Source organism: Melopsittacus undulatus, chromosome 7, assembly GCF_012275295.1.
Source record: "Melopsittacus undulatus isolate bMelUnd1 chromosome 7, bMelUnd1.mat.Z, whole genome shotgun sequence".
NCBI lineage: Eukaryota > Metazoa > Chordata > Aves > Psittaciformes > Psittaculidae > Melopsittacus > Melopsittacus undulatus.
The window spans coordinates 60,649,870-60,671,938 of record NC_047533.1 but is presented as its reverse complement, the minus strand read 5'-3'; the positions used below and the strand labels follow the sequence as shown (position 1 = coordinate 60,671,938).

Genomic DNA, 22,069 nt, shown 5'->3' with positions numbered 1-22,069 from the left:
CAAAAAAACCCATATAAAGCATTTTCAAGTTATTGGCTCCATTTTGAGGCATTTTTATTTACAACGCCTTGAAAGGAGGTGCCTGGCACCATCTGTGTTTCACAACCAAACAGGGGGATCCTGGCTGCAGACTGTTTGCAAGGGGAGAGCTAATCACATGTAGGAGGAGGGGATCTGTATTGGCTCTGAAGCTGCAAGCAGCTTCTTCTGGAGGCAGGTACACAACCAAACTCCCTTCTCTCTTCTCAGACTTGAAAAATCAGGCAGCATTCAAGAAAACTAACCTGAGTTTTGTGGCCATTCTCTAGAGACATTGGGAGGACCATCTAGATTGGTCCTCTTAGTCAGAATGAGATGGGCTTCATCTGTGTTGCCAAAATATATTCAAATCTCTTACTCCCAGGCAAAAGTACTGGTTTCCAAAATACTGCATTCAGCTGTCAGTCTCTCAGGATCCATATGAATGTGCTTCCATTTCCAAGCTTCTCCTCAGCTTGTCTCTTGAAAGTCTTGCTGTAGGGAGTTTTGCTGCAGTGTTTTGTGTGTTTTAAATAAAAATCATTTAAAAAACATGGAAAAAACAGACAGCTGCCTTTACAGCCTATCTGAAAAGGCATACCAGTATAAAATTTCCCATTTACTGATTGCTAGATAGAGAACAAAGCCTAATGTTGATAAGATTTATAATGCGCTTTCCCAAATAACAGCTACTGAAACAAGAATGTGAAAACCAGGCATAAGCAATGGAGAAGCTGCATAGCACTTCTGAAAATAAGTTGCTGTATTAATCCTCAGTAAAGCAATAATTTCATCCTTCTCCCCTCTAAAAGCATACCAGAACTACAATAGAAGCAAAGGCAATATTATTAACCCAACTGTATTTTCACTTAGGTCAAGTTTAATTAAGACTTATCTTAATTCAAACAGTAATATCACATCCCTGATAAAGTTACCCCCCCCCCCTTTGCACTGAAACCATCAAGTTCCCAAGAGTTTCAGTGTTAGCTCAAGTTAATTACTTTCAAATTATTTCCTTTGGTGTACTGATGTAAAGATCATCATCTAACCCCTCAGAACAAGTGCAGAGAATGAAAGCTTTCTGCCGCTCACAGCAGAGCTTGCCTTACCATTGCACCCTTGTGGCAGAGTTAGCCTGCCTTAAATTTGCATGCAGAAGGACTACCTCATTGCTTAGGAAGCCAAGCAATGTAACTGCCTCTTAAAATTCTTCCAGGGAGGTTTTCAAAGTCTCTCTCCGGCTGAGTTCAAGATAAACAGTACATGAAACCCAAGTTAATTTGCCTGGTGTATGCTACAAGGTCCCACGTACAGCAGTTCCAGAAAAAGAAGCAGTTTCTGCTCCTTGACTAGAAGCCTTATTCCAGCCAAGGTTAGAGCCTGGCCATGTACCCCGGTTGGGGCTTAGGAAGCCATGGACCAGGGGAAAGCCCTAACTTCACCAGTGACCCTGCACAGATGGGCAGCTCACAACCAGCCCCACGCTGACACAAGGCTTCTACAAAACAGACAGTGAGAGGGACCAGGACTCCCCTGCCAGGCCTTGAATGTGCTAAGGCAGGTGTCTGAGAAAACCAGGCAGCAGACAGGACACTGTCTGCTGGGCTCAGGTATAATTCAGGTGGATTGCAATGTGGTAGGTGCGATACCTCAAAGCATCGCTAGTGCCAGTTGTGCAGGGGTTAAAAGTTAGCCTGAAGGACACTGCACAAAGGAAGGGTTGTGCACAACCAAGCAGGCACAATCAGGTTAAATGCAGACATGTCATTTTTCACATTGATTTTCTTCTTCAAAACAGAAGAGCCAACTGCCCAGAATTCCTGCAGGAAGAAGGGGCCTGGCTGTAGTTTCACAGCAATTCCACCTGAAGTTTTAGTCAGAAACTTGCTTTAGTGCAGCTGGACAGTACAAAGTCTGCCAGAGCTTGCTTCTCACTGTCTCAGGATAGCATACATCTGACAGGTACAATAGCTTGTTGCACCAGAAACAAGGTCAAAGTACGAAGAGCTACACACACACCCTTTAAGTACATACAAACCCCAATGATTAGCCACAGTTAATATAAGGCACTATTGGGCAATTGGAGCTCTCACTATGTTTTATTTAGAGGTGTGCACGATTCTTGCTAGATAGCACAAGTACCTCATTTCCTGCACTCTAAGGGCAGGGTCCTAACAGCAGAAGTGAAAACCTATCCTCTTGCTGCACATGGGACCAGCTTAAAACTTGAGTCCTGCTGAGCTGGGGGCAGCTGGCCTGGTAGCTTTGTATGGGAACAGCAACCACTTAAGGAAGAAAACTGCTGCTATTGCACCTTGACATAGGCAAGTGCAAGTGAAAAGGTATCACCTAAATGGGGCTAAAGCTTTATATCTTCATTTCCCTACGAGAATATGTTGCCTTTTCATACTGACTTGCAAAGGCTATGTCTGTACTAATTAAATGCTAATAATACCAGGTTTTCCTCATCTGTTCCTTTGGAGATCAAAATATAGTTTCAAGAAAAAGCATCAGCATTGAGAAGTCATGGTGCAATACATATGCAATGAGTAAATCATAGTGTCTGTAGTATTCAGCAGTACATCAGTGGTAGACTCAGTGCTAGGCTAACAGTTGGACTCCATGATCTCAAAGGTCTTTTCCAACCTAAATGATTTTGTGATTCTGTGTTTATGGGTGACACATTACTGCCTGTTTCTGCAAAGCTCTCAGATACAGGATTCAAGTTGAAGTTTATGCAACTTGAAATTGCTAAACCATGGAATTGAATATCCATTTTCTAATTGAGAAACTATTTGCAAGAGAAAGAGCAATTGTACCTTAGCTACGTGCAGGTTCTGGTACAAGCTGGACAAAGGGGCTCTGTACAGTGTGGTTTAAGAGTTATGTACAATAACTAAAGTCAACTTAAAAAAGTCACAAATTCCCTCTGTTGCAACTGCACAAACAAGGATTACTTTGGCTGCTGTGCCAGTATCCCTGAAAGCAGCTCCTTCCAATTGCCACAGCAAACACACCTTGAAAAGGTTTTGGTTGTTGAAGGTAAAAATTTCCTGTTTCTGTGGAAGAAACAGTCCAAAACTTTACCTGTCTAGCAGGAGAAAGCTCAGTACAGTCTTCGCTGTAATATAGAAATGAGGTGCACTTGTTATTCAGCTTGAGGTTGCAGGAGGTGAATGGCCTTGGATCCAAGACTTAAAAGGGAATGAACAGTCAGGGATCACCTGAAGTCTTGAGGGACAAAAAGCAGGGAATTAACAGCAAGCTTTTTGCTTAAGACCATAACCTTAAGCAGTAATATAAAGGAATATAAATACTTGTTAAGAAATCTCCACCCACTGTACATGCTGTAGGAAATACTGGACAAGGGGATTTCTGTCCCAGTTTTATTTTTATTACAACACCTGCTCCAATGAAAGATTGAAACAGTCAAACCCGACATTATATGCTCATACCATTTACAATATTTACATAATATACATATTTATTTGTTTTTCTACTCAGTGGGTAATTACAGCAACTTGGAGCAAAACTGCAAATGAAAAGAGACACTGGTGTAAAAAGTTAAACTTTCCTGTTGCTCATATTGCAGTGCTTGAATTAACAGAAATAACGATGCACTTCTTAGTAAGCAAGCAGAATCGTCATTATACAGTGACAAGTCCTGCTGAGGTTTACTTACACCAAGCCTGAGCTGGCAGGAATCTGTTGTTCTGGCCAGAGAGTTGATGAGTGAGTTCACAAGTGATTCCTTCTTCATTTGAACAGCAGAATCGTGGTGTTGAACTTTCTCTTGTGCAAATACATAGCAATTAATTTCAAATGCTCTGTTGTATTAAATGCTAAAATATAATTTAACTTCCTTATTATACATGCTATAAAATGACACTAAAAATTTCAAGTTTCCAAAGTAACAATTACCTTTGTGTATATATATATATATATATATATATTCTCTATATAATTTTTTAAAATTTTATTTCTTTTCAAATACCCAGGATAAAGATATACCAACTTGATATACCAACTCCAGTATGGCTGTGGTTTTTCATAAGCACCTACTAAAGTCCCATTAATAACCAAAGTTTCACCTAAAACTCAGCTTTCCAGATATGCTGCTACAGTTGCCCACTCATTTTCTTTTCTCTTTCCTTCTTTTTAAACCACCTTTCCATATGTCCCACTCCCAGAAAGGCTGTGCTACCTTTTAATCTCAGGCTATGCTGCACTTCTAATGGAAGGACTGAAATTCAGTCCCCTCCAATTAATAAGCCAAGCCATACAGCCACTGATGGACAAGGAGGTGCCTACCAGGGCGTAAGTTCAAAACAGAGTGTACAGTGGTCCAAGCTGCGTGGTGTTCAAAAAAAAGCAGTCTGTGTTTTACAGATGCATCTCTTTACCCACCCTAGTGATTTTATCCATGGTTTTATCCTCAAGTAGCACCAACCATTTAAAAATTTCATCTTTTCCCTATATATATACACACAACTTTTAATATTTTTAACATATATGTACACACAGAGACACATGTGGCATTGGTATGTTAACTGCAGGAGAAAGACTTATTTACAATTAATAGGAAAAATTAAGTTTTATCAAGTTACAGTATACCAAAACAAAATTGGCATTTGTGCTTTCTGTTTGTACAGGAGTAATTTCTGTCATTTCACAAAAGTGTGTATTTTTATTTGCATCAAGACATGTCACACGAAAAAAAGTTAGAAAACAGCTAGCATTGAGAATTACAGAACATCAGCTTTTCTCGTATGTTTACAGAATAGCTGCTTTCTATTAAATTCTCCATTCAAATATCTATGTGGTTACCCAAGCTTGCTTGAGAATCTTCTTAATAAATAAGAACACACAGCAGAAGAACCATATATCCTGTCTTGCACTGTGCACATTCATGAGATAAAAGCTTCAGCCTTCACTGAATAACACGTTAAGTGTTGTTCTAGCACTTGAACTTCACTTACTCAGGACCTCAACGTGCTTTTAAAAAGAAGGAAATACCCCCATTCTACATGGTAGTTAAGAGGCACAAGGAATAAGGCTTGAATTACTGTCTTCAGACACTGACCAGGCCGTGGAAACCAAGGGTTTAAGCTCCAGATTCTCTCTAATCTGTTTCCTGGGTCAGAGAATCCCATTTTCTCAGGTAATCTCTACTCTTGGATGTGGGTGCTTGTTTATAATCCATAACATTAACATAAAAGCCAGCAGCTCCACACCCCAAACAGCCCACCTATAATTCAGCAAAGGTTCTTTTCTCTTGAAAGCATGAAATAGTTTTGTAAGAAGGTGTTTAGTTAAAAACACGGCTAAGTTTAACTTCCACAGCAATTTAGTAAATACAGGGAGTCTGACACAGCAGGCTGTAACTACCTCTTTGACCAGGCTAACAAGCATTTTCTGGCCAATTGTCATATAGCACTGAGCTACATTAAAGTGACCACCGGCCTCATCTGTTTATGTTTCAATAGCCACAGGAGACCAAGGAAAGTATTGCTAAGATATACAATATTAAATAACTCACTAAAAACTAATGGTGAGCAAAGTCTGTTGGGCTGGGTGTTGAAGGAAGGCTGCTGTGCTCTTCAGGAACTAAAATATGCATCATGTGAACTGTTACTTTGCAAGCATTTTATTTTAGGACTAAAAGATCTTCTGTGTCCTAACAGGAAGTCATAGCATTCACATTCATTTCAGGAAACATTCACCTCTTCCAGACTACAAACTACTCTCCCTTTAGCTGTTATCTATGTTTGTATTTGCAATGCTTTTCCACAGGCTTCTTGTAAATGGAGGTTTCTTCTAGTCCTCTGTTTTGACAAACTACACTCTCAGAGATGGCTGCAGGATCCCTTTTTCGATGAGGTGAGATTTCAGGGTTTTATACACACTTAGTTGTTGCTCAGGCTGAAGTATTAACAGCTGTTTCAGTAATTTGCTGGGATTTGGGCCCCTGTCAATAAAAAAAATAGTATTTTTTTTTTTTAAGCAGCCACTGTAAAGAAACTTTTCAACAACTTTCCATTTTCCTCTTGCTGCACAAGCAATGCCTTCCTATTTTGGGGACACCAAATTAGGCATTTCTCTCATTCTTCTCATCAGGATGCATGAGCATTACTGGTAGAGCATCCCCCTAACAGAAATTAAAAGGCATTTCTTGTATTTGCTGCAAATAGAGATTAAGAAGGCTTATAACAAATAAGATTCACTGATTCATCCTTAATCATTGTAATCAACATTTTTCATCAAGAGATCTGTTTTAGTTTATCTTCTAAGAGGCTGCTGCATGAAACTTTCTGGTATTTAGGGTACACATGTTACCTTTAACAGTAATCACAGGAACATCAAGGCACAGCTTGAACTTGACATAAATCCTAGGCAGCTACATGCATTTTCTTAATAGTTCTGTACTTTAAGACTGCATAAATTGGATCTAGAAACCTGTAATCTCTGCTATGCTAACAGTGTGGAACATAACTTGTAAGAAACAGCTACGGTACAGCTTCTATGCAAGGCTATGGAGTTAATATTGTAAAAAGCCCTTACCTTATGAAACTGGTGATATAGACATGAACAAAAGTGGCCATCAAGTACTGACAATCAAAACGATCCATTATTCCACCGTGCCCAGGGATTGTGTCTGCAAAATCCTTTTGGGTGTGAAGGACGGAGAGGGAAAAAATGAAGATAAAAGTGATGGTCAGCGATTCCAATGAAACACACTAATGATGTATCACTTGGCAGTAGCAAATTAAGGCCGCAATTAAGCTACAGTTTCACTGCACTGAGACAAAGTTAGCAAGAGCCTCCTTTGCTAAAGGAGTTTTTAACTGCAAAGGTGAGTCAAGGGGTGAGAAGACAAGAGATGAAGCAACTTGTCCACAGTATCACACAAGAGGACAGCAGTTGGTCAGGTGCAGGTTTGCCAGTACTGAGTACGCTTGCATGCCTATATATACTTCATTTTGTAGCAAGCCTCTTAAGCTAATGGCTGTCATTTCTTGACTGCCGAATCCGGTTCTCCTCTTTAATGCTTTTATTGCTTTTTCCTCTACTGGCAACTGCTGCTGAAACTTTTGTTACTAGGGAACATGTATTTGCTACAAGAGAAGCATTAACCTGAGGACTCTGCAAGTTGTACTGCCCATTCAGGTGCTGTTTGTCTCACTGGGTTCTTGGTAACCATAGTTAAAAACTATGTAAATATATTTAACACAACCAAAAACCCCTGGAGAGAAAAAAATGTCTCTACTTCAAAATATTTCTCTTGCAAACAAATCTCAATACAGTACCTTTGTGTTGCCCCATCTTGTCCGTAGAACAGCTTTATCAAACTTCTGTCATATATCCTTTTTATCATTCACACTTACTTGTGAACTTCCTGGGTGAAAAGCCTGACTTTAGACATACAGGGCATCTGCCAGCAAGTTAAACAAGTCCTGTGCCACTGCCATTCCAGCAGCTTGCTGGGCAAGCTTAAAGTGTTCAATCTAGCATACATGCGGCCGTCAGTAACAATTCCACAATATCCCTGTCTTCCTGACAGTCCCTGGTCACCACACTGGGGCCCAGAAATATATATATTAAAAAAAAATTAATATCTACTTTTTTATATTCTACTTTAAGTGTTGCTTTCCAGAAGCACTTTTTCCCTTCAGAAGCCCTTCTTCACACAGTCTTTACTACCTGGACATACACAGGTATGACAGCACACAAGGCTGTAGCTAGCCAGACAGTGCCAGACAAGCTGCTTGGACCAGTATAAGGAAGAGGGTAAGTACAAGCACATGTATGGGAGTTCAGCACAAACGAAGAGGTTGATATGCGTCTGTGCAAAGCACATGCCAAAACTGGTTGACATAGGGAAAAACAACAAGAACAACAATAAGCAACAGGATAAGAATTACAGCAGTCCTACCAAGACATAAAGAAGGTCGGGAGAAAATTTGGGGCTGCCCTCTTCCCATACTCCTGCTGCCACTTAATATCAGCCAGGGACAACACTGCCACAAGCGACAGCGCACACCTTGCAATAAACAGAGGTTAGCACATCATACCATTTGCCAATACACACTCTTGCTACAAGGCAGCATTGTATTGGCAAAGGCAGCCAAACATCTCTCATGCTTTGGTGAATCTGACTCATCAGCATCTGTGTACAACACAAATACTATTGGTAAAACACAGCCTGCCCCAATCTGAAAGGTAAAACTGCTGTTGGTGCCTCTTGGGCATCTACAGATTGCCTTTCATGTCAAGTGTAATGTCTCACAGCTTGCTTGTCTAAAACCCCTTCTGCAACACAACCTGGAAGAGTAATTATCAACCAAAATATAAAACTAAATTATTGTACATTTCTAACACTAAAGTCACATTCCTAAAACTTTGTATAAGCAACATAACACATACATATATCTAATAAAACAAAGTACTGCTGCTGATGCTAAAAACCAGCTCAGACATCGTCACACCTTAGTAGAAACACTAGGTACTACAACAAATGATTAAAAGAACCCAAACCCAACCCACCAATTTATCTAATTCAAATTAAAAACAATGCAAAATGAGACTGGCTTACAGGATTCATTACACACCTTGATTTTGAAAGCTCTTTTAAATCCACTGGCAAAGAATCCTCCAAATGGTCCAATTAATGAGGCAAATGTCGACAGTGCGATGCTGTGCAGCTGAAATGGGTACATATTCACCGTTTCCTGCAAGTAAATAGCACTGCATTTCAATATGTTTGGCCATAAGCATTTTAAGCTTAAATATTTTTAAATGGGGCTCTTACAGAACAAATTTCCACAAAGCTCCAGTTTTCCTGACACAAAGTAAAGAAAGGAAAAGTAGACACACTGTAGGAAGTTGCTGAAAGGTCTGGTCATGTGAACAGGACAAAGTATTCAGGGCTGCTATAGCAGTCAATTTTAACAAACAACGTGTTTTTCACCCAACCCCTTGGTTGATCATAAGGAATAGAATTACGAATTCCTTAACACATGATGCTACTCTCTAGTCTTTCCTGGCTCTTCTCCAGCTCTTATTTCCTGTAAACCATGGAGCTTTCCACTAACTGCTAGTATTGCTCTAGTAAGGGGTCCAGTGCTCTCCACCTTCATGCAATTCTTTCAAGACAGATACGAATTCTGCACTGTCCACTGTACATACATACCTCTGTGTACATACAGCAATAATGGGAGATGATATACCCCTATTAATACTTTACGGTTTGCATTTAAACAGATACTGCTCCCCTCACCCTGTTCACAGATTTGAAATTTGTTTGGATCCGTTCAAGTTCACTGGAAACAGGTACCTGTCTGACTTCCTGACACACATTAGAAAAAAGGGTCTTTTTGTTTAAGCACTTTCAAGTCAATGGTACCAGCTCCAGCCTCTGAGTGAATGCTATGCTGGCTACATCCCTGAGAGCAGAACACGCCTCTGCTGGCCAGATCCTGATAAACACCATATGTAGCTGAAAAATCCTGTTCCCTGTGTTTCCAATTTGAGTCACAGCTGGTGAACACCAATTAGCTTCTTGACTACTTTGTGCAGTTATCTTAAGACATCTTTCAGCTAAATTATTCAGTTGGTCAAACAGAAAAGTTTATGAGTTGGAATTAAGTCAATTTTGCTGGGAGAACACAAGGCTTAACATCTTTTGACACCAAGCAAAATGTCTTCCAAACATAACATCTGGTCATATTCCTGAGAGAGAACATCAGGAATTGAGTAACAGAGGGAAAACCAAAAATGGGATGTTGCCCAAAAAAAGTAGATTCAATTTGACTCTTTAAAGAGTGCTAAAACAAATTCTTTCCTCAAAAGGCTTGCTAGAGCCTGACAAAAGTACTCTAATACATGTGGAACTAGTATCTCTTTTTTAAGGTTGATAACCCCATATTAGACTGTCACAGAGCTGGACATTTCTGTCTCCTTGACGTTTACTGGACACATTTCTCTCTGCTCAGTCCACATAATGGTTTTGTGCAGAAAAATACTTATTAAATTTGCAATCAACCCCACAGTCCCTGAAGCAACAGTACGTTCATTTGGTATGAAAATACCAGAGCTCTTTCTAGATCTAACCTTGGTTTTCCAAGTACCAACTGTAGTTAGTAATTGCTTTTAGTCTTAGGCTTGGTTGCTACGGTTTCCAGTTTGTGCTTTCTTCTTGAAATCACATCAACTTTCTCCTTCAGTGTTACACCTATGTAACAACAAGTGAAGCCCACTGCCTTCTCTAGTGTTGGGCACTCACTCTGAGCTGAACCACTGCACAGGCAAGGGGAGTGCTGCAAACCCACTTATTCTACATTTATTCCAGTTACCTCCTCTTTGCCCTAAAGGAAAGACAATAAGAGACTGCTTTGTTTCTATTTGGTATTCTGTTCCTGTTGGAGTGCTTCTGGAGCCTGTATGTTAGGAAGCACTGCTTTGTAGGGTAGGATAATTGATGACTTGTTTCCTGACAGGTAAAGATACAACAGCTCACTTAAAAGAATTTGCAAGCTGGGTGTGAGGAAAAGGGTTGGTGACTACATCACATGGAACAGTTACTGGTACTCGTTCTTCATTCAGCACAGAAGTAATGACACCACAAAAATTTAAAGGTTGCTCTTCAAAAATAGGTTTGTCTGCAAAACACCTCAGTGACATCCATTTCCAGCACAAATGAGATACAGGCCACAAGGACACAGGATAGTTTGCTCAGGTGACTCCAGCAATGCATTTCAATTTTGCATGGGTGACCACCTGCCCTGCCTGAGCAATGGAGAGGCTTATGCTACTGATCCAGTTCTTACCCTTCAAGTCTTACCAGCATCCTTATGCTTTTGCAGAAGGGTTTAGAGAACCGTTCAAGCTGTGAAGTATACTTTCAATTTTAACCAAAGCCTTGTTTTTTTTTGGGCTTTTTCCTTACCCATCCCAACACAGCCTGAAATACTGGTGGCAAAGGGTACTTCTTAATCTGAAAGAGCTCTGAAGGTTCACACTCTGTCACAAATCTGTTGGTTTCACTGTTATATTCCACAGGGCAGACAAAGTACTGATGTTGAGCCAGAAAATAGGAAAACTGAAAAGCAAAACAAGGACTCTTGAAATAGGCATTTGTTGTTACAGTTAAAAATCATACAGTAATGGATGGATTTGTCATCACAAGCTCAGGATAATGAAAATCTTTTTAATAACAAGATGCAGAATGGTGTAAAATCAGCCTAGAGTTGCAGAATGCCTCAACAAGGCAGACATATATAGATGTTCCAGATGCTTAGTGATGATTTCCCAACTTGTTTTCCTTCTCATATTTCTCAGATTCACACCTACTGGGCATTTCTGCATTATAAAATCCCCAAATGTTAGCCACTTATAATTTCTTTGCAGTTCATTTCTTCATTAAAACTCAAACTATCACTACTATCAGATTTGGCAGTCACAACTTCTGCTGACCTTGGTGATAAGTTCCTCATCCAAACAGTTCCTGTATGCTGTTAGAACCTTCTATGGTAGTTTACATGTAGTTTACATCAGTGTAAACTACTTCTTAGGAGAAATACAATTATAAAGTAGGTAATACAAAAGTACTACTTCACAAATCATAAATAATGCCATCAATAAACTTCAATTTCAAAATAAGGCTACAACTAAAAATTATTCCAGATACAGTAATAGTAATGGCAAAAGGGTCAATATAACTCATTCAGGAAGTGTAACCCTTTCCTAGCTAGTTAAGAATTGGCAGAATTCTCTAGCCAAGCCCCCTATTCCCCCCGACTCTTGGGCTTTCAGCAATTTGAGATTACTATATTTGTTAGTAATTTTGCTTCAAGAGAAATGCGAAGTTGAAGACTGAACCTATACAATAAAAGTCCCGTGGTTACTTACAATAAATCCAAATACAACTGTGGAAAAGAAGCCTCCAATGAACCCTTCCCAGGTCTTCTTGGGAGACAGCTAGGCACAAAAGAGATAGAGTTAGCCTCATCAGTTGCACTACTGAACCCTTTTCTACTCTATTTCTGGATCTTGTTTGTGAACATTAAAGCTCCTACTTGGTTTTACAAAGGTGAAATAGAGAATGTCAGCTACTGCAGCACAGAACATGATAAATAGAAGAATATAGCTAGGACCTGTCCCAGACAAGGACAGAAAGTGCTGCAGTTTTGTGTCACTAGGCAGCTTGAAGGAACTGAGATCTCCCTTCCCATCTGCTGCTGCTGTGTGGAGGTTGCTGCCTGCCTCTGGCCACAACTGACCCGCATTAAGCAGCTGGACTCCTCCAAGCAAAAGACTTGGAAACATGCATGAGTGCTATGGCTCTGTTGAGACCTCTGCTAGCAAGGGCACATTCAGACAGTGACAGAAGCATGGATGATAGGCAGTTAGTGCTGGGGACACTTCTCAGGAGACACTAGCTTCCTATGTTCAGACCGGCAAACTGATACAGGCAATAACTGTAGGCATAGAGACACTAGTGTAGCAAGCTATTTTTTTCATCAAATTCTATCATATTTTCAATTTAGGAGCAGTTGAAAATCAGAACCAACTAAATACCCCAAAGTTAACACCATGAAAACATCCATGGCTTTCTGTAGGGTCTTGCATATTCTGTCAGAATAGGAAGATTACTGCGTCTCAGTGCTATGTCAACAAGACCAAACAAGAAATAGGCTTATAAGATATAGCAGTTTATTTCAAATTACAGTGTCTACGATAAATGTACAGTTAAACTTGCACTGAATTCCAAAGTGAACTAACTATAAATTATGACGTAATAGGCTCAAAGTGTATTATACTGTAATGCTAATACTACATTCACATTAATCCCAGTTTCCACTTACAAGTTTTCAGAAACAGGAACGTCAGTTTGGTTTTTTTTGCAAAGATGTGTACCATGCAGTACACTCGAAAGTATTTTCTCCATAAGCATGTTTTTGAACAAGTATCAAAAATACTGTCAATTGTAAAAGCTTGTTAGTGAGGAAGTGCTTTAGTACATACCTTTATTAATGGAGTTTTGCCAAAGAAGAATCCAAAAATGTAGGCGGCAATATCATTGCAGATAACACTTGAAATTGGAACCAGAAACCTGGAGAAAGACATGAAAAGTCTCATTAAGAAAACTTGCCCAAACCTAAACAAAAGACATGAACTCAAATAGCAGCATTTCTTTCTGGGATTTTTTTCTGTAGTATTTAGAAGGAATTATGTTTCATAATGTGCTCACCTAGTTCCCCCATGAGCAGCATATTTAGTTATACTGGTTTTAGTCTTCAGCCAATCAAGACCACTACAGGTCCATGTTAGTTCAAGTTACACTATGATTTTGGTGCATGAGCTTAACATGTGAACAGGATGACTTCTTCCTATGAGGCTTGAAGACTGGTACAACAGTTAAGAAGAAATCAACAGATGCAAGCATGTTGATGTTTTTAGTAACATCAAGGCAAGCAAATTCCTTGTAAAGTTTAAGGGCATCTAAATTAGAAAAGAAGACACTTTCTCTTCCTTTTGTCAGTTTGGAGCAGCCTGTGTTAATTTTCCAAGTGTTCTTTGCATGCAGGCAGCATCTGAATTTGTTACTCAAGCCTGTTAACCTCTTTCTTCCCCTTTTCAAAACAAGGATGTGATAATATGCCAAAAGTCAGATTTTGTGACCATATGACAAATTGCTTAGCATCAGTGGAAATATGAAACAATAGGTTAGTAAGGCAACAAGGTTCAGGTTCTGGCACGTGAACATGATCACTATGAAAAGAATCCGTTTATACAAACTTTGTGAAAACCTTTGGGTTTTCTTTCTAACTATGAACATATCTTTTCTGTGATAATTTCCCCAGTTGTACATATATCAGGAAAAGAAAAAGGGGAACATGCAGTATTATGTCCTTGGAAGAATACAAATCATCTTCCATATGTGTCTGGTCCTTCTTTCTCAACTGGCAGTTTACACTGTCCCTAGAGAAGTGTGGGGTTGGAAAACACACATTTTCTTTGAGAAGTGGCTTTAAGTTTAACTGCATCATCAGAATTTAATATATTGCTGGAAATGGGGCAGAAAGATGACCCAACAATATCCAAGATTTAAACTCTTAAATACTTTAAGTAATCTGAATTGATCTGAATGGGGAAGGAGGCCAAATTGGGAATTTCAAATTAAATGGTCCAACTTCAATAGCTCTGAGCAACCTGAAGCTCCTGAGTAATTGAAAAAGAATTGCGGATATTCATCCATTCAGCAAAATGCTATGGAAACTATTTTACCAAGCATGCAAGCAATCCTATTCCTTGCAAGTAAATGAAGTGGCTGTTCAAAACTATCATACTTGTGGCTGCCAACCTAGTTAAAGGGGTTTCTGTTTCAATTTCTCCAACTCCCCTTCCAACTAGAGATTGGTGCTTCTTTCATTTGCGCTGCCTTAACTGTTCCCGTGATTATTCCCTAACCAGATCTATGTAAAACAACCAACCTTTTAATGCAATAGTTACAAATCAGTTTATTACTGTCCCCTTACCAGATCATGCCTTCAAAGAGATTTTGGATGACAAGATGAGATTGAGTTACAGTGATCAGCAAAGTGACATGAGTCCATGCGAACTGTTAACAATGCAACAACACAACAGTTAGTGAAAACACCGATCCTGTACACCTTGATAATACTGGTGTGTCAGCTAGAGAAGCTACTTAAGAGCTCACAGGAAAGACCACTTCTAGTGATAATGCAAGAGATGTTGTGCATACAGTATATCACAAGTTAGCTGGCTTTCTGAAGCAAGTACTGAAACTTCCCCGTCACTTACCTCCACCCAGAATTTTTTAACATGCAGTTTAACGTCTGATTTAATAAGACATACACCTTCAGCATAAAAGCAGCATAGAAACGTAAGCAATGTGATATTCTGTATATACATACAACAGATGTGTTAGAAGTTTAACAGTAAAATGGCAATGAGCTACTCATGAAAGAGTCATGGTACACAGATGTGGATCTCTCTCATAACAGAATACCAGTCCTCTTATGAAACATAAACATTCTCAGGATTAGCAAAACGAAAGCATCAATTTTTATGTGCATGGTCATTTAAACAGTCATTTTCCCCAGTATTACTGTATGTACTTGGTGTTTTTCCAAACAGCTTACCAATAAAGATTCTACAATAGATTTTATTTTCCAAAACTTGTAAATCAGGAACTGGTAGTTCTTCCATTAAATGCCAGATTTAAGCACTGGATGTCTGGATGACTGAACACTCAATGTCCTACTTTAATTCTCTTATCGTAGCATTTCCTATGGCAGCCAGCAAGAAGGCTGAAAAGGAATGGTGCAAGACCCCACAAAAGGTTTCTGAAAATATTCCCTGTTGGATAATTAAAGCATCTCTGCAGCAAAATTTTTAGTATTTGTACAGTGATACTGGAACACCACCTAAAAACAAATGGCGACTCTCCTTGTCTGTCCAAACACAGTGTTGCCACACAGTGGATATGCAGCTTCACTCTGGTTTACTGCAATTCTCAGGTAGTCAGACCTTCCTGGTTTTTGGGCAGGCACTAAGTCATATGGCTGACACCCCTTTTTTTCTGACTCTTTTTCTAAGGCAAAAAAGACAAAAAACCCCATGGAAAATGAATATACTTGCCCTATGCCCACCTGAAGATGAGGACTTGGGGAGGAGGGGGGTCAGATAAGAAGATAAAGACTACCTCACCTCTCCTAGAAAAGCTGCGTCCCCCTGTCAGGCAAGTTCTCCACAAACAGGGTGATTTTGTTTTTCAGTAAAAGACTTTTTTACATACTCATACAGGGCTCAGCTAAGTCTAGTCTAGAATCAGGGATCCTCAATTCTAAGTGCTACCTAAAGCACTGTAGAAACAGAGGGCTTAATACCCGGAGCTTTAGGAAGTCTTTAAGATTGCACAATGCCCTGACTGCTCCAGTTCTTCAAAGGCAGGAGCTGTACTGCATTACTGTTTTATTATTGCTTCTAATCATTCCTATATAGAAGTGGGGTTGTTCAGTAGTCGTTTTAGGGGTTTTTTTTATTGGTTTGGGGTGAGATTTTTGTTTGGTGGTTGTTTTTTTCTTGTTTTGTTGTCTGTTTTACCTGTGATGTTACAAAATTAGTTTTTGACCTATAAGACAAACATAACAAAAAGGTTCATGCTCTGGATAAGCTACTACGCTGTTTATTAGGTGGCCAAACACAAGAGATGAGAACACTGGCTTCTTTTAATAGATTATTGATCTAGAAGCACAGCAAAGCAGATGACTAGAACTGCTGTTAAGTGTCACACAATAAATCTTCCACATAGAGGTTAAGTTCAAGTTCCATTCAGAGCTCTTCAGCAGGGCCTCTACAAAGTAACACTTGAGTCACAGGAACCACTTCCCACACTATGCTGAATGGCTTGGATTCAGACCTGGGAGGGAGATGCACACCCCTCTCTCCAGGAATCCCTTTGCTATTAGCTTATCATTGAGGGAAATGTATCACTTTGTATATGCACAAGGCCTCACCAATGACAGCTTTTATTGACCGAAAGGCCACATTCTGTGATATAATAATAATAAGCTGCAAGATTAACAGATTCCTACAGCCCAAATCCACTTGATTTCATAGAATCACAGAATGTTTCGGATTGAAAGAGACCTTAAACCCCCTGCCATGGACAGGGACACCTTCCACTAGACCAGGCTGCTTCGAGCCCCATCCAACCTCACCTTGAATTTTGTGTTACTGTTAGCTTAAGTGGATTTTCCACACCACCTCTTCCAAGCTGTTCTAGGAACATAGGGACATGACTGTTTCTAGTGACATTCATAAAATGAGTGACCACAGCAAAGTGGGTAATACACACCATGTAAAATTGCAGACGATAATGTTTCTTCACTAAACTCAAAACAAACATGCAGAAGCCTGTAAAACAAAGCAAGTGTAGTTTGTACCATCTTATACTTAATTATACTGAACTGTGATATAACAGCAAGCCTCTTCCCTTGAAACAACTTTTAATCCCTCTGTGGCTAGAAGCATTTGATTGTATTCAGTTAAATGTACATATAGAAATATCCCTATTAGAGCACAAAAATTAGTTAACATCAGTAAAGAGCATCTATTTCCTTACTTACAAGTTCTCATCATAGGGATCAGTTTTAGGGAAGACCATCACCTTTAAAAAACACTCAAAAACCAGGTCAACAAGCTGGTTTTGAATAATTAACAGAAATGACTGAAAGGAAAAGACCAGCTTGCTCCTTTCCCCCAGACAGGTATGTGGCTGCATGCAACAAAAGTGTGAAGTGCAGGTACTGAAGAACTCAACAGACTGAAAGAAACGTTCTGGGTAGCTAACAGAGCACCCCTTCTCCTCTAGGGCAACTTCCTATGCTAGCAGGGTCAGACACACTCAAAAGAATCCTGAAGACGCCCTGCAGTGACCCTGCAATCCCAATGGGACAGCTGCCAAGGGGCTCTGCTATGCTCTGCCTCCTGCTTTTGCTCATGACTGGGTTGTCTCATCACCCCCTTCATTTCCCTTCCGCAGTCAAGAAGCATTAGTTAAGTTAGTTTCCTCAAGCCAAAGGCAACTGGAAAAGGGCAAGTCTTGCAAAGCTGGTTTCAGTTTGCAGTAGAAGCACCTGTTTTTATCTGTTTTTTTAAAAAAAGAGAAAAGAACAGTAGAGAGACTGACAGTTCATCATGAAGATCCCATTTCTTAATGTAACTGTAACATAGCAACCTCCTGACCCTTAGGCTAATCTGAGTCTTCAACTGATTTAATTTTAGGCTAACGTAACATTAACTGCATTGCTGAAAACACTATGGGCTGTATTTACAAGTTCACAAAGCAATACCCTGCAGGAATTCCAGCTTGTCTCTTCTTCCTACATAAAAGGGTTTTAAAAATTCTTTCCTTGAATAGGGAGGAAGATCTATTCATGAGGCAAGCATCTGAACATCTTGTAGAGAAAATAAAGCCTCAGGCATTTTGAATAATCATTTTAAAATATATTAGTAAATCTTATTGCTGTAGACCTAGCAAAACACTTGCACAATAAAGCATTAACCCAGCACAATAATTACATACACAGGTAATCTCCACAGACCGCCAAAATAGCATTCACACATTCAGGTACTGAGCTGCAACTCTTCAGCAATCAAAATTACTTCACAGCAACTTCTCTTGAGCACTATTAGCTCAACTTCTTCAAGATCATCTACTTGTTTAGGCTGTTTTCTTCTTCTCAGTGAATGCAAAATTTTATATTCACCTTTTCACATGAGAAATGGAACTGCAAACACCTAATTCCCTCAAACATCAAGTGGGAAAAGAAACTGAAAGTGCATAAAGCTGGGGAGCAAACTCTTTTTTTTTGTTAAATAAGCACAGAAACAAATGCAGCACAAAGTTCTTTCCGTTTTGCAATTTCCTACACTTACCTGTTAAATAGAGTGCAAAAGATATAAACCTGTGGTAGCGAATTAGGAATTGAAGCTGCTCTCTTCTCTGAACAAACGTAGCAAAGTAATCAGCTACAGTCTCTCCGTAAAAGAAGTAGTTCACACACAGCAAAAAATACCTACAACACACAAGAGCTAGCAGTTATTTTAACAAGACAATATATATTTAAGTGTAATTCTTAAAAATATAATGAACAAAAAATCACAACATAAAGCACAAGACAGAAGAAAAACCAGAAGGGTAGATGAGAGCATTGATGAAAATAAAATTCAGGTATAAACTCAGTTTTAGACTCCTCGTGTCTCCTGTGACAAGGCAATTTTCATCATTTATTTCTTCTAAAGCAACCATACTAGATAAACAAACACATTTTGCTGGATACAGTTGGAAAATTCACCTAATTCTTAACTAGCGTTGAATACTCCACACCTATGCAAGTCCTTTTCAGATATTCTATAAGTACAGAACAAGTACTGGCTATCATCAGTATCGACACAAGCAATTCTGCATATTCTTCTCCTGTATCCTAATAAGGGTAGCTTCTGATTTCTGACTTATAAACAGGAAAAAAGATACTTGCATAACAAATCCTCTGAAGTTATAGGACAGTGAAGCTGACATGGGGCTTGAGGACCTGAATGTATCAGTTGTTTTACTCTCTGGCCTGAAGATTCTCACCTGAAAGAGTTACTGATGCATCTCCTGCTCCACTTTACCACACACTTTGTCTTTTGGCTTTCTTGACTGAGTAATAATCTTACAGGGTTAAATCCATCAGCTAACCAGTAAATGCAGCTATTTCTACAACTGTTGCAAAACAATTTTGTGAGAGTATGTCCACACCCAAAGTTCAGCTGAGGTGAAATGTCACCTTCAGCCATCTCTTTCTGAAAGATCTTCCCCTTTCATTAAAGACAGTCAGTACACAATTAATTCTGTCACCTTTTTCAGGTAAATTCAAGTAACTCAGCTTTCTAGGGTCACATTGGGATCCTCAAATGCCAAGGCAGCACTCAATAAAAACCCATAAATAGCAAATACAAAACCACTAAGAGATGCACTTCTCTAGACAACATACTTTTGTCAATCACAGAGATAAAAACTTTTGATTCAAGACTAGATCTCTGGATGCCTGAGAGTGGTCAGTACTCATCTTCTTTTCCCCAATAGATGCTGACATTCACGTTGCAAGGCTTCATATCTCTAAATAAGCCAAATAGTTGATATTCAGAGTACTAAAAGGACTCTTTCTTCACACTGAAATGTCTTAATATTTAGTCTCAGTAGCAAGATGTTGGACTGAAAGGATCTTTGACATTAACTAGTGTGACAATGCAAAGGAGTTGATTTTGAGCTACACATGGAAAAACAATGTTGGTCAACAGCCAAAGTAGAATAAGTTGTAGAGTGCATATCTTTTCTATAAATCTTGGCAAGACCATAGAATCATTCATGTATGAGTCTACTCTAGCTGTAATTCCAGAAGCTATGGAATAAAGCAGTCAACAGATCAGTCCCCTGGATAATCCATCAGTGACCAGAGGGGAAAAGATTAGTATTTACAGGAGAGTCAAAAGCAGGAATCCACCACATTATACAGTAAAGTTGCTTCTAAAAGCAAAGAAGCAATGTGACAAGAGATAGGCAGTAACTTAGATATTTTAACTTCCTTAAAAAAACAAACCCAACCCAAAACCAAAACAACACAACACAGGTCATGTCTGAAGAATTATATCCTTAATCCCCTTAGAGACTACATGTGTCCAACACTTTCCCACAAGTGCACAACTGGAAAGGATTCAAAATGTGTATGTTATTATTTTAATTCTCTGTGTGTGTGTGAAGAGAAGCCTTCAAGATACCTGTTCTATTTAGTCCTTATGCAATGTTAACAGGCAAAAAAATAAACAAAACCAAAACTAAAGCAGTTCAGGTAATACATACCAGGTGATTATTTGGTTATGCATGTTTTTAGATAGCTTACGCATGCTTAGTTCTGACTTAAAGCATATATGCATGCATACGTATGTGTGTACAGATACGCTACTTATAATAAGGAAAAAATATTAGTGAATGGCCTACTGACTTGTTCAAGTTCACAGGTGGAAGACAACTACAGACTCCTGTATTAGAGACAGATGTCAAGTTTTATGGCAGCACATGACCTGCAAAACTATTATTCCACCATGACAGGACATGAAGATTTAAGTTTTACATCCTTGCTTATTGATGTTCTTGCTTCCTACTCACCAGCTGAGGGATCTAAACCATGGTAAATCATACGAGTGGTAGACTCTGTAACCTATAGTAATGATTTCATGGTAACACTTCACTTGGATGCTTAAGACCTAAAAAAAGAGAAATAAAAAAACATGTAGATATGTTGCAGTTGTTTCTTAAAGCAAGTAGTACTGCAACCTGCATTAAGGGAAAACTCTCTTCTGAATTCAGATTCCACACAGAAAACAGAGAGCTTCAAAACAAGCCCAAGGAAAACTATAGCTCCATTTTACCCCCCCCCCCCCAAAAAAAAAAAACCTCATAACCCCTAGGCATGCTGAGAAAAACCACACATTGGGCTACCTGCAAGAATACTCTTCATGAAACAAAGGAAAACTTCTGACTTTTCTTCATTAAAACAGTCTGGCAGCAGCAGGTCAAATGTACTTGCTGTAAATAAGGCTCTTCTATTTCTTTTGGATAGGTTTTATCTTTAAATTTAGTTTAAGAAATATTCTCTAGACCCAGTGGAAAAAAAAAATAGCTGTACAGCACAACTTGGACACCCAGGTCTTCCGGTTGCAAACATCTCATTAAGGGCAATTAGCATTGCTGATTGGAAACAAAGCTCATCTAATTCAGGTATTAACATCACGCCCTTCATAGCCTTAATGTTGTTTTGCTGATGTCAGTACTTCAGTGCTTGCCCATAAAAGTCTCATAGTAGGTCCTATCAGCCTTTGGTGACCAAAGGACTTTCTGCCAGTTTTGCCTCATCCACCGACACCAAGCAGATCGCCCTTCCCAGACATCAAGTATTGCCAAACATAGGTCATCACCAATCCCATGCACAGGCAGAAGTAAGAACCTACCCATGCCAACTGCACATTCAGCATGCTAGGCTTTGCAGTATTCTCTTACCACCTGCAATCATGAATAAATTTCATCTTGCTCAACATGTGAGCACAGCTCAAGAGAGTCTTACTCCACCTCAGCGAGTTAATTTTGAAGCTCCCCTATCTTGTGCTCTTTTATTTTTGCTTACCCTAACTGAGAAAACCTCAGTGCTATATGCAAAAACAACGTTAAATGACTGCATCTTACAGTGGAAAAGCACACTAGGATTCAATGACATGGAAGCTTGTGCCTATTACCTTAGCAACTGGCAAACATAAAACGTGCCTCAACTTCTCAGAGCAATCTCAGTGCTTGTCCTCCAGACCTCACCGGTTTACCTGTCCTACAGATGTCAGGGTATTTTCAGTCTCAATATTTAGGTAAACTTTTGTTTAAATACAAACTATTTGATTCCAGTGAAATTAAATAATTAACAAAACTTTTTCC

At 39.2% G+C, this 22,069-nt stretch overlaps 1 protein-coding gene across 1 annotated transcript in view; it reads right to left on the bottom strand.

Annotated features, from left to right (window-relative positions):
• Positions 1-4,586: 4,586 nt before the first annotated feature.
• The window catches only part of CDS1 (CDP-diacylglycerol synthase 1), a 32,665-nt gene continuing 15,182 nt past the window's right edge, over positions 4,587-22,069 (bottom strand). The window contains exons 4-13 of the mRNA XM_034064866.1: positions 20,756-20,853; positions 18,484-18,623; positions 16,901-16,959; positions 14,556-14,638; positions 13,042-13,129; positions 11,926-11,994; positions 10,964-11,116; positions 8,628-8,747; positions 6,580-6,683; positions 4,587-5,986 (exon numbers count right to left, since the gene is read on the bottom strand). Of these exons, the coding sequence (XP_033920757.1) occupies positions 5,857-5,986; positions 6,580-6,683; positions 8,628-8,747; positions 10,964-11,116; positions 11,926-11,994; positions 13,042-13,129; positions 14,556-14,638; positions 16,901-16,959; positions 18,484-18,623; positions 20,756-20,853 (1,044 nt within the window). The 3' untranslated portion in view covers positions 4,587-5,856. The remainder of the gene's footprint in view (positions 5,987-6,579; positions 6,684-8,627; positions 8,748-10,963; positions 11,117-11,925; positions 11,995-13,041; positions 13,130-14,555; positions 14,639-16,900; positions 16,960-18,483; positions 18,624-20,755; positions 20,854-22,069) is intronic.